This window comes from Anopheles arabiensis, chromosome 2 (genome assembly GCF_016920715.1).
Source record: "Anopheles arabiensis isolate DONGOLA chromosome 2, AaraD3, whole genome shotgun sequence".
Classification (NCBI taxonomy): domain Eukaryota; kingdom Metazoa; phylum Arthropoda; class Insecta; order Diptera; family Culicidae; genus Anopheles; species Anopheles arabiensis.
This window is the reverse complement of record NC_053517.1, coordinates 16,762,501-16,776,139: the sequence shown is the minus strand read 5'-3', so window position 1 is coordinate 16,776,139 and position 13,639 is coordinate 16,762,501. Positions and strand designations below refer to the sequence as shown.

General features: G+C 48.2%; 1 protein-coding gene across 7 annotated transcripts in view; it reads left to right on the top strand.

Moving 5' to 3' along the window:
• Positions 1 to 13,639, top strand: part of LOC120895539 (homeobox protein homothorax) — a 188,262-nt gene that overhangs the window by 52,189 nt on the left and 122,434 nt on the right. For all 7 annotated transcript variants that reach the window (XM_040299022.1, XM_040299019.1, XM_040299024.1 and 4 more), the window contains 2 exons: positions 4,501 to 4,551; positions 4,798 to 4,848. In XM_040299022.1, the coding sequence (XP_040154956.1) occupies positions 4,501 to 4,551; positions 4,798 to 4,848 (102 nt within the window). The remainder of the gene's footprint in view (positions 1 to 4,500; positions 4,552 to 4,797; positions 4,849 to 13,639) is intronic.

Here is a 13,639-nt window from a genome sequence, read left to right as displayed (position 1 = left end):
GCCCGGATTATTACATCCGGGTTAACTGGGTGCGTGTTTTGGAGTTATCTGAGACCGACAACCGGGCCCTGCAATCGACAAAGCGGTTCTACTCTAACGACAAATTAAGGGCTAATTGCAGTTCCGTACCGTGTTAACAGAAATGCTTATCGGAAATAGTTCCTTGCGGGGGGAGCCGGGAAAACAGGAGAGAAAACAAGGAACAATTTAATTGACTCCCGATATGCTCCAACACGGTCCCGCATAAAAATGTGACGCTTTTCGGCGCACATAAAATGCTGAATTAAATCTCCAAAACTAAATCGACACGAAACCGTGAACAGATTTCGCTTTCCATTGGGCTCGCTCGCTGCTAGCACTGTTGGCTCAGATTTTCAAAACGGCCTCTCCCTCTTGTACGCATTTCTGCCGCTGCGCTGCGCTATTACTGCTATTATTTGGTGCGCGCCTGTGTGCGAAATAAAGTTATAAATTTATTGCTCCGGTAACGAAAAAATAACCCCGAACGACGCAACACGCACAACACGACGGTGCACAAAACCCATTAGGAATTCCTTCGCCCGTGAGGGTAGTAACAGCTCGCACACACACACACGCACACACCCAAACACTCACGCAGGATGATATTTCATATTTTTCCTCATTTTTTACCCATTCTTATGTGTGCGGGGTTTGCCCTGAGTTTGCAAAAGAAGCACCGAAGAAAGTGCACTCAGCAAGCAAAGGCAAGGGAAGGATTTTCTTGGAGGAGATGGAACGAAAGAAAAAACACGGCCAGCGCATACGGGGCTTTACCGGGACACGGATTGCGACTACCCGAACCATTACCGAAACCACCTAATGGCCCATCCCCTGGTGCCCACGTTGAACCGTGTCCCAGGGTTCTCATGAACACAGGTCCTCTCTTACCGAGGGGATCAACGAAGCCTCACATAAGCCGACTCCCCTTCATGCCCAAACACACACCCAAACACACACACAAAAAAGGATATTTTTCGTATCCTCCCCCCCTCCTCATCGTCGGGTACACATCAAAGTAATCCCTTCCCGTAATGCCCGTATAACTCCCAAAATCCATTCCAATGTGCGTCTTCCCGTTTGTTGGTGCTGATGGGGGTGGTAGAAGAAGTTATGAAATAAAATAGTCGTGAATTGTGTTGTGTTTTGTATTTCGTTATAAAATGGGGAGATTGTTTTTCCTTTTTTTTTTTTTTTTGGTTTAAGAATTCCAAGATTCCCTTTAACTTTCGGGAGGGTTGAAGTGCCCGTAGTGCCATATACAGCAACTTTTTCCCTGTCCCAGTAGGAGTAGCCCTTCGACTTTGTCAATTTACCTTCAATTTGTACGCTACACTACGGCCCGGTGTACACCCCGAAGCACGAGTGCCAATGCCAATCCACCGGCTCACTGACCCGTGCATTATTATGGCCCACCCCTGCTCCGGCCCCACCACCCGCAAATCCGTGTGCCAGCGCACGATGATGATGATGTCCCGCTGCGTATGTTCCGGCACATTTCGGATGCGGTTCGTTGTGTCCGAATGGTTTGGGAGTTTTTTTTTTCTATTTACTTCTTCTACTCCTTCTCGCCAAATCGTAACGCACACGCTCACTCGGAAAAGCGACGATTGGGCAGAGCGCGCACGGGAGAACCTCTTGTGCCAATTTGGCAATTTCGGCCGGGCGGTTTTTGGCGAATGTTATCGTTTGTCGGCCTTTCTTCTAGTTCCGGTCGCTCCATAACACTGCAAGGCGGCGTACAAATCTCCAACTTCCTCGAAGGGGGACCCATTTTCCTTCCTTGGTCGCTTGGTGGCAGGTTACCCCACGGTGTGGGCCCCTTTTCTTGCGCCGTTGATAGGCATGCCGTTTCCTTCGCCTAACAATGATCCGGATGTTTCCTTTTGCAGTCATAACGGTTGGAGGGGGGGAATACTTCCCCATTCACCCCATTTCATTCTACCGTATCATTGAAGAAACACACACACACAGTCACACAAAAGGGGCACACAGGATACGAAGAAGAAGGCAGAAACTGTCACTTTCTTTACAGCAGCGTTTCTGCCTGCGTATGTCGTTTGCGTCAGCAAACCCTCCCCCCCCCCCCATTTACGGGAACGGCAAACAGGGGCAGAGCGCAACGTTTTCCTATTGCGTAACTGGCAGTTATTTTTCCTGCCAGCAGATGGCGGAAACGTAGACAACACAAATGTACTCCCCAAATGGAAATGGCACAAAGCTGGGGGGGGGGGGGGGGCAAGGGCGGTGGTACCTGTGCCTCTTTTCTTCCTGCTCACCGATCCTTGTTGGTTTCCTTAATTTCCGGAAGGAGCGAGAAAAAAAAGAGGGCGGCCGTGCAACGGAAAAGCAATACCGGGAACCGCACACTTCAACTTGAAGGCCTATTTCTGTTTCCTGTTTTGCAGCAGGCCAGCAGACCAGAACCTCCGTCCCAACGTTGTCGTGTGGCCAACAATTGGAGCTGCCGGGGGGCGAGGTCGGGGTCGACAGCCCGTGCTAGGCGAACTGTGAAATAATATGCTCGTGTGGAGGAGAGCTGGTTTGCTGGTGGCACACTGTTTGCAGGCGGGGCTGTGCGTCGTATCGGGCCGGCTGGCTGGGAGCCATTTTGCGTTTTGGTACATCGTTGTCCGTATTTAACGAAGCGTTGATGAGACCGACCGATACGGTCGTTACGGGACACACTAGAGCAGGAGTATCTAAATCTGTGTTTTTCCTACCGACAACGACTGCTTCCCACTCGTGCGGGAAAAGAAAGATATTACTCCGGAAATGAGCAGGACACAATTTGCTCGAGATATCTTGGGGTTGCGAAGATGGCCATCATCAGTTGGTCTGTCTATTTTTTGCTCAGCCCCAAAAGAGTCGTATCGCTGTGGGCGAGCCAGGACAGTTAAAGGCTCCATTTCGATCGGTAGCAAATGACCATTAAGGGGGCATATTATTATGGACAGTCCGGAGGCAATGGGCAGTGTCCGATGCCGTCTCGGCCAGAGATCACACCCAGGCCACGTTTCAGCATCTCGCCGAGTACCTTAATCACCTGTTTGCTGAAGGTCTTCGCACTGGTCTGGTCGGTTGGTTCAGTTGGCAGCAGACCGGAATGATATGCTTTAAAAGGAAGCAAATGCAATTTCCAAACTTGAATGCTGCAAGGAGTGGTCGTTTTTCTTTTTTCCTTGCTTGCTTGTACTCCTGTTCTTAAACATAACAAACCACTGATGACTTCCGTCCATCTTGCAGCAGTACACATTTCCTGCCACACCAGAACGTACCGACTTTAAATTCTAATCATTTCACCCTAATGATACTTTCTGCAACTGTGCCGAGCAAAACTTCCGTCAAATTGTAGCCAAAAAAAAACGAGAAAGCTAGTCCATTAGTGTGCATGCTACTTTTGGGGAGAGGAAAAACTTTGTTATCAAAACAAATGACTCTTTTCATTTTGACCGCCCTTTAGCTCGTTCGCCAGCCTCGGATGCTTACGATTCGAAGATGTTCTGGTGCAGTCAAAATGAAGAAAAAATTGAATGGGCTGTGTCTGTGAGTGGTAAAGTCTATCCTCCCCCACCATCGGGCAGGCAGTGGCTGATACCCCATAAATCGTGATTTCGCAACAAACGGGCGTCACAGACGACTCGGTGAGCAAAGGTACATCGGTACAGCCAGCCATCGGATTCTCGTTGTTTTTTTGTTTCGCCCTGTAATTGATGCGATTAAGGTTGTTAAAGAGCATTAGCTCTCGGCCAGGATAAGGAACCACCACGCTCGAAGGCATCAACGTCAACATCATCCAGCCGAGCACGGCTTTAAGGCGAGCACGAGAGGCGATCGAATATCCTTGCGCAGATAACAGCTTGAAAGACAAATTCCTCGCAGACAAAGAACGCAGAACAAAAAAAACCACAAAGACCACGAGAGTAGGAATCAAAATAACAAATCATTCTGTGTATCATCGCGCTAGTACCGCCGCGACTGGAATGTGCCACTGTGTGTGCGCTGATAATTTTATGACTCATGACTTTTACGATGGGTTGCCGTTAAGGAGCCACAACAAGAAGGCGGTACAGGCGGCCTCTCCTCTCTGCTGGAGTGTGTGTGTGACTGTGTTTCTTTTTTGGGAAGATTGAGGTCATAAATCCATGAAGTCTGGTGTGCCATAAAAAAAACGGATGGCCACCGGTTGATTTTCCTAACCGTCTGTGTGTTCGTATACGGCTCAATCGTTCCTCTTTGCGTAAAGGGCACGCTTGTGGTGTGATGCGGGAGGGCGTATTTGTTTGACTACCAAAAATCACACCTACCTGATATTGCTTCCGCTGATAGTGCCGTACACACTCTTACGTTCGCTCTCGACTCGGTCTCGCTGTAGTACATATCTTTAAGACCGCCTCCCGTTATCGCGGACATGTTTGCTATATGTTTCTTACCATTTTTTCCTAACCACTCTCTCTCTCTCTCTCTCTCCCTCTTTCACAGATTCGGCAAGAAAAACCCTACTACGTAGCAGATCCCGAAGTGGACTCACTTGTAAGTATCATCCCCGTCGGTAGATGGGTTGGGGGTTTCTATCTGTATAGAGCGCATTGTTCGCTAGTGTAATATGACCACACATCGCTGTCTGCAGATGATCAGGGGTTAAGGGATTTTGTTTGTCCTTCCGCACAGTGAATGAGGTCATACCACTAGCCGCCGGACAATCGGACTGTACTGTATCGTGTACTAATGGAATGTGTTATCATTTTCTTCTCTCCCCTCTCCCCACCCCATTTCTAGATGGTGCAAGCAATTCAAGTTCTAAGGTTTCATCTATTAGAGCTTGAAAAAGTAAGTACTACCCCTACCAAACACACACAAAAAAAAACACACCCCTCAAACGACTGACGTTTTACATTTTCCACTCGAAGTTTACTCGTACAACCAACCAATCTTCGAACTTTCTGACATTCCTTTTCTTCGTGAAAAGCATGAAAATAATAAATAACTAAAGCATCAAAACACACAGCTTCAAACAGAACGACCAATGGTGGTGAAAGGGTGCGACAGCAATGAAGGGTTTTGAAGAAAGATGCACTTTTTTAAGACACTTTCTGGCCCCTGTCCAACCCAGCTATCCCGCACGCCCGTACCCATTGGGAGTGTTGATTTTTGATGTTTTATGTATATTTTTATTTCGCTGCCTTACTGGGGCCCGACACCAACGTACCCAAGAAGCGTGTACGGTGTGTACTACTGGCCGTGTTTCTAAGCGGTGATCTTCTCTTGTTGTTTACACACCCAAAATCACTCCCACAGTGCAGTGTCTCGATCGTGGACAATTGCCCCATTCGTGGAGTGATGGCTGTGTTTCGCCCGATGATGCTGGGTATTTATCGATCGAGCGTCTGCTGCGACGTTTCGTTTCATTTTTGTCAACTTGCGGAAAAAAGGTTTTTTTCTTACTTTACCACCAGACAGGTCTCACAGGAGAGATCGACTACTCCCACCCCGAGGCTGCTGGTGGTAATTTACAATTGTTGTAATACAAAAGACGTCAGAACAATATAGTACAATCAAAACGAACTAAGTTTGGAACGATTTGTTGAAGCTTCAGTATAAAAAAAAATAGGATACTTAATCATACAAAACCATACAACTACTAATACTACTTACTATTTTCGCGGTCTTTCATCACCCATTGCACACCGCAATGCGTTCCGTCGATCATCGTCAGCGTGCGTAATTAACAAAGTGTTGATAGTTGATACAAACCTACAATTAAACGAAAAAGCGAATTAAAACGTTAACTCTCCGATTATGGGCAGAGGACGCAGCCCGCATATTACAGACACATTAACTTTTATTTAAAACAATTATCTTCATATTATCGGTGAAGCGTTTTTGCCCTCCCCGTTCCATCTGTATCCCTCGAACGATACGAAACAAAACAAAAACACAACCATTTCCCTATCAGTTTCTAATTATGAAATTAGAATTTGTATCTGTCCATCAAAAGGGCAGCAATAAATGTACACATACCGTCGTGTCTTTTTTTACCTTTCTTCCTTGCTCTTTGAATTCGTCCGTTCCCTTTCGCTGGGCCCTTTCTTCGAGGCTCTTTACCAGAACCCTTCCCTCCCTTCGACACGCAAGCAATGCGCCAGCAAACGATCATCGGTTGTTGCCGTTTTTCTTTCACCTGTTCACCCTAGCCCGCGGGAAGGGTTTTCCACAACGCGCCTCGGTGTGTGTGTGGCGGTGTATTTATTAGCATCAATTGGGACATTTGTGCACCGAGGCAGCAAGCCGTCGGTCCCCTGGATAGCCGGTCCCGTCAATTGTCCGTTGCCGAGAGCAGCAAAGGAAAAAATGGAGCATTTGCCATGGAAAGACAGTTGCAAGCGGGGATCCTCCACCAATAAAGCGAACGGAACACGAACACACACACACATGAGGTAGATTCAGCGCGACCGATAAGGAGGCTAGTAGGCTCTTAAAACATTACTATGCTGCACCGGGCAGCATGGTGGTGGTGGGCAAGAGGACAAAAAGCACCGTTCTGAAAACGGGCGCGCTTTGGTGCGGCAGCTTGGCGTGCGTTCGACTTGAACGGCTTTTTTTATTATTATTTCAATTCCTTCGCTTTTACCTCCCTCCGAAAACGCAACCAAGCCGGTCGCACGGGGTCCTCCTTTCGACGGGGGCCGCCCGTTTGACCGGGATGGCATTTTGTGCGTGTGCGCGCGCGCGCACACACTCACACACACCCCTAAACTACCGCTGTTACGCAGCTAAAAGGAACCGAATTGAACCATAGAACGCACACCTTTGCGGGGTCGGGGGAAATCCCGCAGCACCCATTTATTGACCATTGGCCGGTGCGCGGTAAAACTGTTCTTCCGGAACGCAGCCCGCGCGGCCACACAGCGAAGAAATAGAAAAAAAAAACGCAGAACAACGAAACAGACCAGAGAGGGCAGCACCCATCGGAAGAGAAGGAGCAGCAGCAGGGCAACAGTCGCGCAGCCGGAGTGCGCACCGGAATAGAAAATTGGTGAAATGAAATTCTAGTCATGAAAATGTTAATTAATTTTACTGCAACAAATTCGTGCCACTAATCTGTTATACATTTCATTATCATTTTAATTACACCCCCGGATTGTGGGAGTTTGGAGTGGCCCCCGAGACGGTGCGCGGTGGTGTGCTGCGTTCTCGGTTTGATTCTTTTGTTTGCTCTAGTGAAGGGGTGTTGGTTTTTTTTGTTGCTCCCTTTCTTTTTTTGGGGAGCTTGCCTTTTCTGCCCAATTTGTAGCCGAGAGTTTTGAGGGGGGAGAGCGATGGATGAGTCGTAAATTATTTTCTTCCTCATACTTTGTTCACGAGAGGATCAAACCCCCGTTGTGTGGAAGGGAAACGGAGAGATTCGTATGATCCGGCATGGGAGAACAAGCATTCCTTCCCGCCAGCCATGGAGCACACCACAATGTTGTTCGCAATGTTGTTGTTTTGATGCTACGTGGAGATACATTAAAGCGAGCTTTTTTGAAGGTGGTCTCTAAACAGAAATAGGTGAGAATTTATCCCGTATAAACAATTACCAAGCAGCACAGACCACCAGGGAGTACAAATACGTTGGAAATGGTGTTGCCTGTTAGACACAGACACAACCAGGTTGACTACCGAACATATTCGCGTATCAATCCCGACTGGCATGTTGGAGGTTTGTTACGACTTGCAAACGAATTTCTGAGAAGCAAACCTCATCGCTTTCAGGCGGGAGAGAGACAAGAAATCGCCTCCATTTTCCATAAGTCATCATGGCGTCATTACACCAAGTCTGACGCTGGCGCCACTCCTTGTGCCGTCGCCGCCGGCTGCGACACTAATCAAATAATCCCTCGAATTGGGCAGTAGTGATAGCGGTGGTGACCCTTCAACCGCTTGTAGACGCTATTGACGCGTCTCCCCATTTGCCCCCCCCCCCCTGTGCCACTACACCACGATCATGTGTGTGTGTACATGTACATGTATGAAAATAAATATCAATAAACAGAGTACAACAGTGCCGAGCAAAAGTGAAGGGATTGGTGGAGTTCTTTCCCTCCACTTATCAGTGCAAACTGATCAGCTGTTGGTGGATTTTGTCCCTTCACCCACCCTCCATCCAACTTGCACGTTATCCGGCAATTGAAAGCAGCCTTGTGTGACAAGCATCGTCGATTGCATCGTCGGATCGTGATCGGATTGAGCCTCGATGATTGATTGCAATAATAATATTAGTAGCAAAACCAGCGGCCCTATGTGTATGGGTGTGTGTGTATTGTGGGGAGGCAAAGTCACCCCTTCCTTTCCTCACCAACGCTCACAAATGACACTTTGATGTACCGACGCAATTTGTTGAACCGGTACCGTAGTCGCTCGATCGCTGATTGCGCTCTCGAGTCCCTCGACTCAACATACAAAGGTTGGAGGTGTCGCTCTCGGCTGTGCGGTTGATACACCACCGCACAGTTGGGGATGAAAAATCATCTTTCAATTGTTTCTGTGTGCGATAGAATACGTGTCTGTGTGTGTTTTTTTCCTTCCTTTTCGTTTAGCTCCCACACAAAACCACAAGGCTTTCAACGATGACGGCTACTCCAATGCTGGAGTCTCCTTTTTTTCTGATTAGATTCGCGCGTGTGCGCTTGGTCGATGGGAGATGGTGCGGTTGTCTACTAATGTTAAAAATATGTAGTTCCATTATATTTTTTGTTGCTGCTGCTGCTACTCTCCTTCCTGGACCATCGGGTCCATCGGGTATGCTTTTTTATCTCCCTGGCATGGTTCTCCATGGCACGCTGATATGAGGATGAGGTTTCGTTAAAATTGGTCCGGACCATTGGCGTTTGGCTTGCCGCAGCATCGCCCGAGCACGGTAAAAGGACATCAAGGAAGGGATCAATAAAATCCTCCGATTTATGACCAACACGAGCAGCCACTCAGCCTCATACACGCACATATGTGGGGAGGCTTTTGCTTTGAGTGGCCGGAACCGTGTATTATCACTTCCCGCGCCAGCGGCAGCGACGGCGCGGGGGTGCGCATGGGAATGTCATAAAAAATACGAATATATGACGCAGAGCTAAGGAACCTTTTCCCCTTGCCGGTGTGCGTGTGTGTGTGTGCTTGTGTGAGAAAAAGGTTTTAGTTTAGACACTTTTGCAGCCAGGACACCATCACACAGCTTCCTTCTTCGCGAGCCCCACGGTGCATAACTGTTTGCGCACGCAGTAATTTGTGAGCTGTGCGTTTCCAGATGTTGTTCTGTCGCCCGGTTTTCCCCTACTCTGCTGCCGGTGCGAATTATCGCGGGGACAATTAATTGGGCGCACAAATTGGACCCGCTCACCCTACCGAACGGGCGGATGGTAGGTTGAGGCACGAATTTTAAAGAAAGGAACGGTGAAAGAAGGACCTTTTAATGCTGTGCGTGCACACTACTTCGCGGGTGGTGAGATGTACCACCTCCGCTCGTGGAGCTTAATTTTAACATCCCGCTCTCTCCCCGCTACCCGCTTGATTACATGCAATCAGGATCGGGGGTGGCTGCTGCCGATGGTGGAACCGTTTTAATGTGTGTACGAATGATTTGCGAACAACGGTTTCACGGTGGTTCTCATCCTTTTTCTTTTTTTGTTTGGCTCTTGTATTGCGCTTTTTAATCAACCTTAATAAAGCGTTCGCCCCGAAGCCTGGAACGTCGAATCAGATGGTTTATGTGTCTGCGCTGCTTGAGCTCACTTCGCATTTGAAACTCAGGCAGCAGTAGCGACACCCAGCCAGTCATTCAAATGGGGTGTTGGGGGGTGTTGGGGTGGACATAAAATATGGATTCGATTCGGAGGTTTTTGAAATTCGAGCCGAGGGGCGAATATTGAAACGATCCGGTAATGGGGTTTTTGTCCTCACCGCGGTGCCACTAGCTGCACTGCGCAGGGCAGCCGGGGGTTTGGGCGGTGGCCGATGACCTGCCGCGTAGATGAGCGCGGATGGGGGGGGGAGAATGAATCAAGCCGAAACCACCGCGCCCCGGCACAGCGGAGACAGCACACCGGGCTGTCTTCTCGCTGTGGGCTTTTCGGTCGTGGAACAGGCGTTCTTCTCAAGAGGCGGAAAAAAGCAACAAAAAAACAAAACAGAATCTTCTGTTTCGGCGGCGAAGAATATCGAATGTACATTTGAATATACTTCCAAGAGGCAACATTCACACACACACAACCCAGGCCAAACGCGTTGAGGTAGAAAAAGCAACCTCGCGACACAATAAAGGATAAACGATATCAGGGAAGGGAATATGGCATATAAATATTGGCGGAGACACGAAGCTCAAAGGGGGAGACAGAGAGGCAGAGAAGGAGGCACAACAGGCCAAACCAAATGATGAAAAAAAAGTCACACATACACGAGAGGCTCCCCATGAAAACACAAAATAAATAAATAAAGAACACAATGAAACACTACACGAATTCGTTCGAAGGGGGGGGGGGCTGATTTTTCGGTGGACGACGTTTGGTTCCTCTTATTTTTTGTACGAAAGGGGGGACACCACTGTGCTGTGGTACACCCCAACCTCCTTTCAACCCCTGCAAACCTCCTACAGCTAAGCCCAGTGTGTGCCGTCAATCGCAGGCGGCCCAAACAAAATGGGCAAGAATAATTTATTTCATTTCGAGTTCGATCGTACACCCTCCACCCCCCCCCCCTCTTTTCGTTTTGCTCTTACACCTCTCCCCATGGGGCACCAGCACCAAAGAGCAGCTCGTTAGTTCTTGCGTGGTTTTCTAACGTTTTTGGGAAAACAGGTTTACCTGTATATCAGCGGATTTTTTTTTCGCTCTCTCTCTCTCTCTCTCTCTCTCTCTCCCTCTTGCTTTGTTTTCATTCGGTTGTATCTTTCCGTCCGGAACCGTCCGTTCGGTTTCGTCGAAGGACGACCTGCGGGAACCACGGCCGATGGCAGACGAGACACTACAGAGCGCTTCAACGCTCATGCTCCGTGTGCTGCAAAACGAATCAACATCAGCAGCAACAACCTCCACCCCAGGTATGGAAGAGGAAACCCTTCCGATGTGAACGTGTAGCACCCACCTCGCACAGTCGACGTCGTCGTTGTCGTCGTCGTCACACACATTTTGGAAATGAGCTAACGCTAGAGCATCTAGTGTGCTTTGGTTTATGTTCAATGGACGGTTCCATATCTGTCACCGGCAGATAAATTTCCGCCCCAAACACTTCCACCCCCTCGTCCAGGAGCCAATTTGCACCGAAACAGGGAAAGGGCCACCCAAAGCCCAAGCGTCGTTATTGTCTATGTTTATGGCAAAACAAAACCAAAAAAAAACGATCCCAAAAAAGCACTTGACAGCTTCTACGCGATTGCACAGGTTTTTGAAAGGGTTTTTTTATGGCTTTGGCGAGAAGATGACATTGTGTTTTGTTTTTGTGTCATTTTTCGTTGGAAACCTCTCTGTTTGGAAACATAGGACGCATAGGGATATCGCATAAAAAAGCGATGACTGTTTATGAGGTACAGGCGTCGTCCTCGTTTGAAGTACCCTTCGTTTTTTTGTTTAGTGGCTGATGCCCGAATAAACTGTGCGCACCTGATAACATTTATCGTTGAAGTTTATTTGATTCACCTGTGCTCCCCAGCAGGTGGAGGAGGTTTCATAATTTGTCGACCAACTCTTACCTTAGGGGAGGGAGGCTAGCAAATGAGCATGGGTAGCGTCATCCCGAAATGGATTCAGCAAGGCACACAGTTCGCTGCTTAAATGCTCGTTTCATTCCCTCAAAATGGTGGCTGACAGCCCATTACCTCTCGTGGTCCAATCGGCCATCGCTGTGCGTCTCGAGCTATGCTAATCGTTCGGGTACGATTTGGAGAATGTGGCACAAGAGAATTTTGCACACTGCTGCCACCATGTGCTTCATGGCTTCTTTTCCCTCGAAATAAAGGTGTTCTTGGAGCAACCGAAACACTAAAAGTGTGTCCGTGTGCTGGTTTCGTGTGCGGATTTCGCTCAACTTCTAACTGAATTTTATCCACCGTATCCACCTGAACGCAAACACACATCAACGCACACACACACACACACTCATGCCATTGGGTTGAAGACAGTTTGGGAAGGATTTGGCAAAGGAATCGCGTTTTGCGTTTCACATTTTACGGGAAAGAACTGAAGAATAACCGGATTGATTCCCGTGCCCAAGGCCCTCAACGTTAACGCCAAACACACACACACACATACAGTCGGCGGTTCCTGGGACTTATTCGGAAGGTGATTAAACTTCTCCCCCCCCCCCAACTTGGCAATCCCCCAAACCCTACGGGAGCGGGGAAACCCTTTCAGTCCGGGGTGAACTGCTCAGAACGACGGTGTGGAATGTTTATCGAAAAATACTTTGAAACGCGCTCAAAACTCATTGACTCCTGCCCTTCGAAACGCTTGTTATGTCTGATCGCGGCGATGCTCACTCCCCGTCCCCGCAAGGAAGGATTTTCGTGCGGTGGAAGGATTTTTTCACCTTTCGCGTGTTCCCCCTTTTTTGTTGCTGTTCGATTGTGTGTCTTGCTTTAATTTCCTCCCATCGTTGCCTTCATCATTCGGGGTTGCATATTTTTAAAACCCAAGACCCCCGGTTTGATGATGAGTGTTGTGCTGTGCGTTTTGGGGCTTTGGCGCAACATTCCAAGTGACGATGGATGGTGGGGGGTTTAGGTCACGGAAGATCCAAATCCATTACGAACGAAGCGATCAAGCGTGTGTGCGTTGATCATGCTGGTTCTGGAGTCTGATCGGCTCGTCGCAATTTAAACGATTCTAAAATATGCAGCACCAAGTGGTGTGTTTTTTTGTTGTTTTCGATCGCTTTTCCGTGCTTAAAGGTGCAGTTCCGTAAAACCTCCGTAATCGGTCGAGAAAACGTATTGCCTGAAATTCGCTGAATGAAATGCTTAGCTTTATCGTTTTGTTTTCTTCTCATATTTGTACTGCAACACTGTCTCTCGCTATCAACACTATCAACACTTTGCTAAAGCTGACTACGCGCGCGTCACCGAGATCGATCGAACGAAATGGTGGCAAATGGTAAGGACCGGATGACAAATCAAACGGACGATGACAAACGCTCAACACGCGTAAAACAAAACAAACAAACAACAAAAAACTCTCCCCTTTCCCACAAAACACCTTACCTTGCTGGCAAGTGAGAAACTTGTCGAATGTTTTGGAAATTCTAAATGCTTACCCCTCTGAGCGATCGCCCTGAGCGATTGCTCGATTTTATTTTTAATTCCCCGATCGGGAACGATCGTATGGTACAAACGAGGATGACAAACAATTACGAACGCAACCACGGTGAGCAAGGGTTCGGGTGTGTGTATTTTTGCTCGTTCACACACAATTCCTTTGCTTCCTTTTTGCAGCATTTAAAAGATTGCAGATTGTGTAAAGATCAATCGACAAAAACAGTGCATCCCCGCTTTCTGGATGCATTCTGGTGCCTTTTTGCCAGTAGCGGCCAGCGGGTAGACTTTTGGGAAAAATTAACTTCAATTATCGCGGTCCACATTGTCACCTTGCCGGTGGTGGAA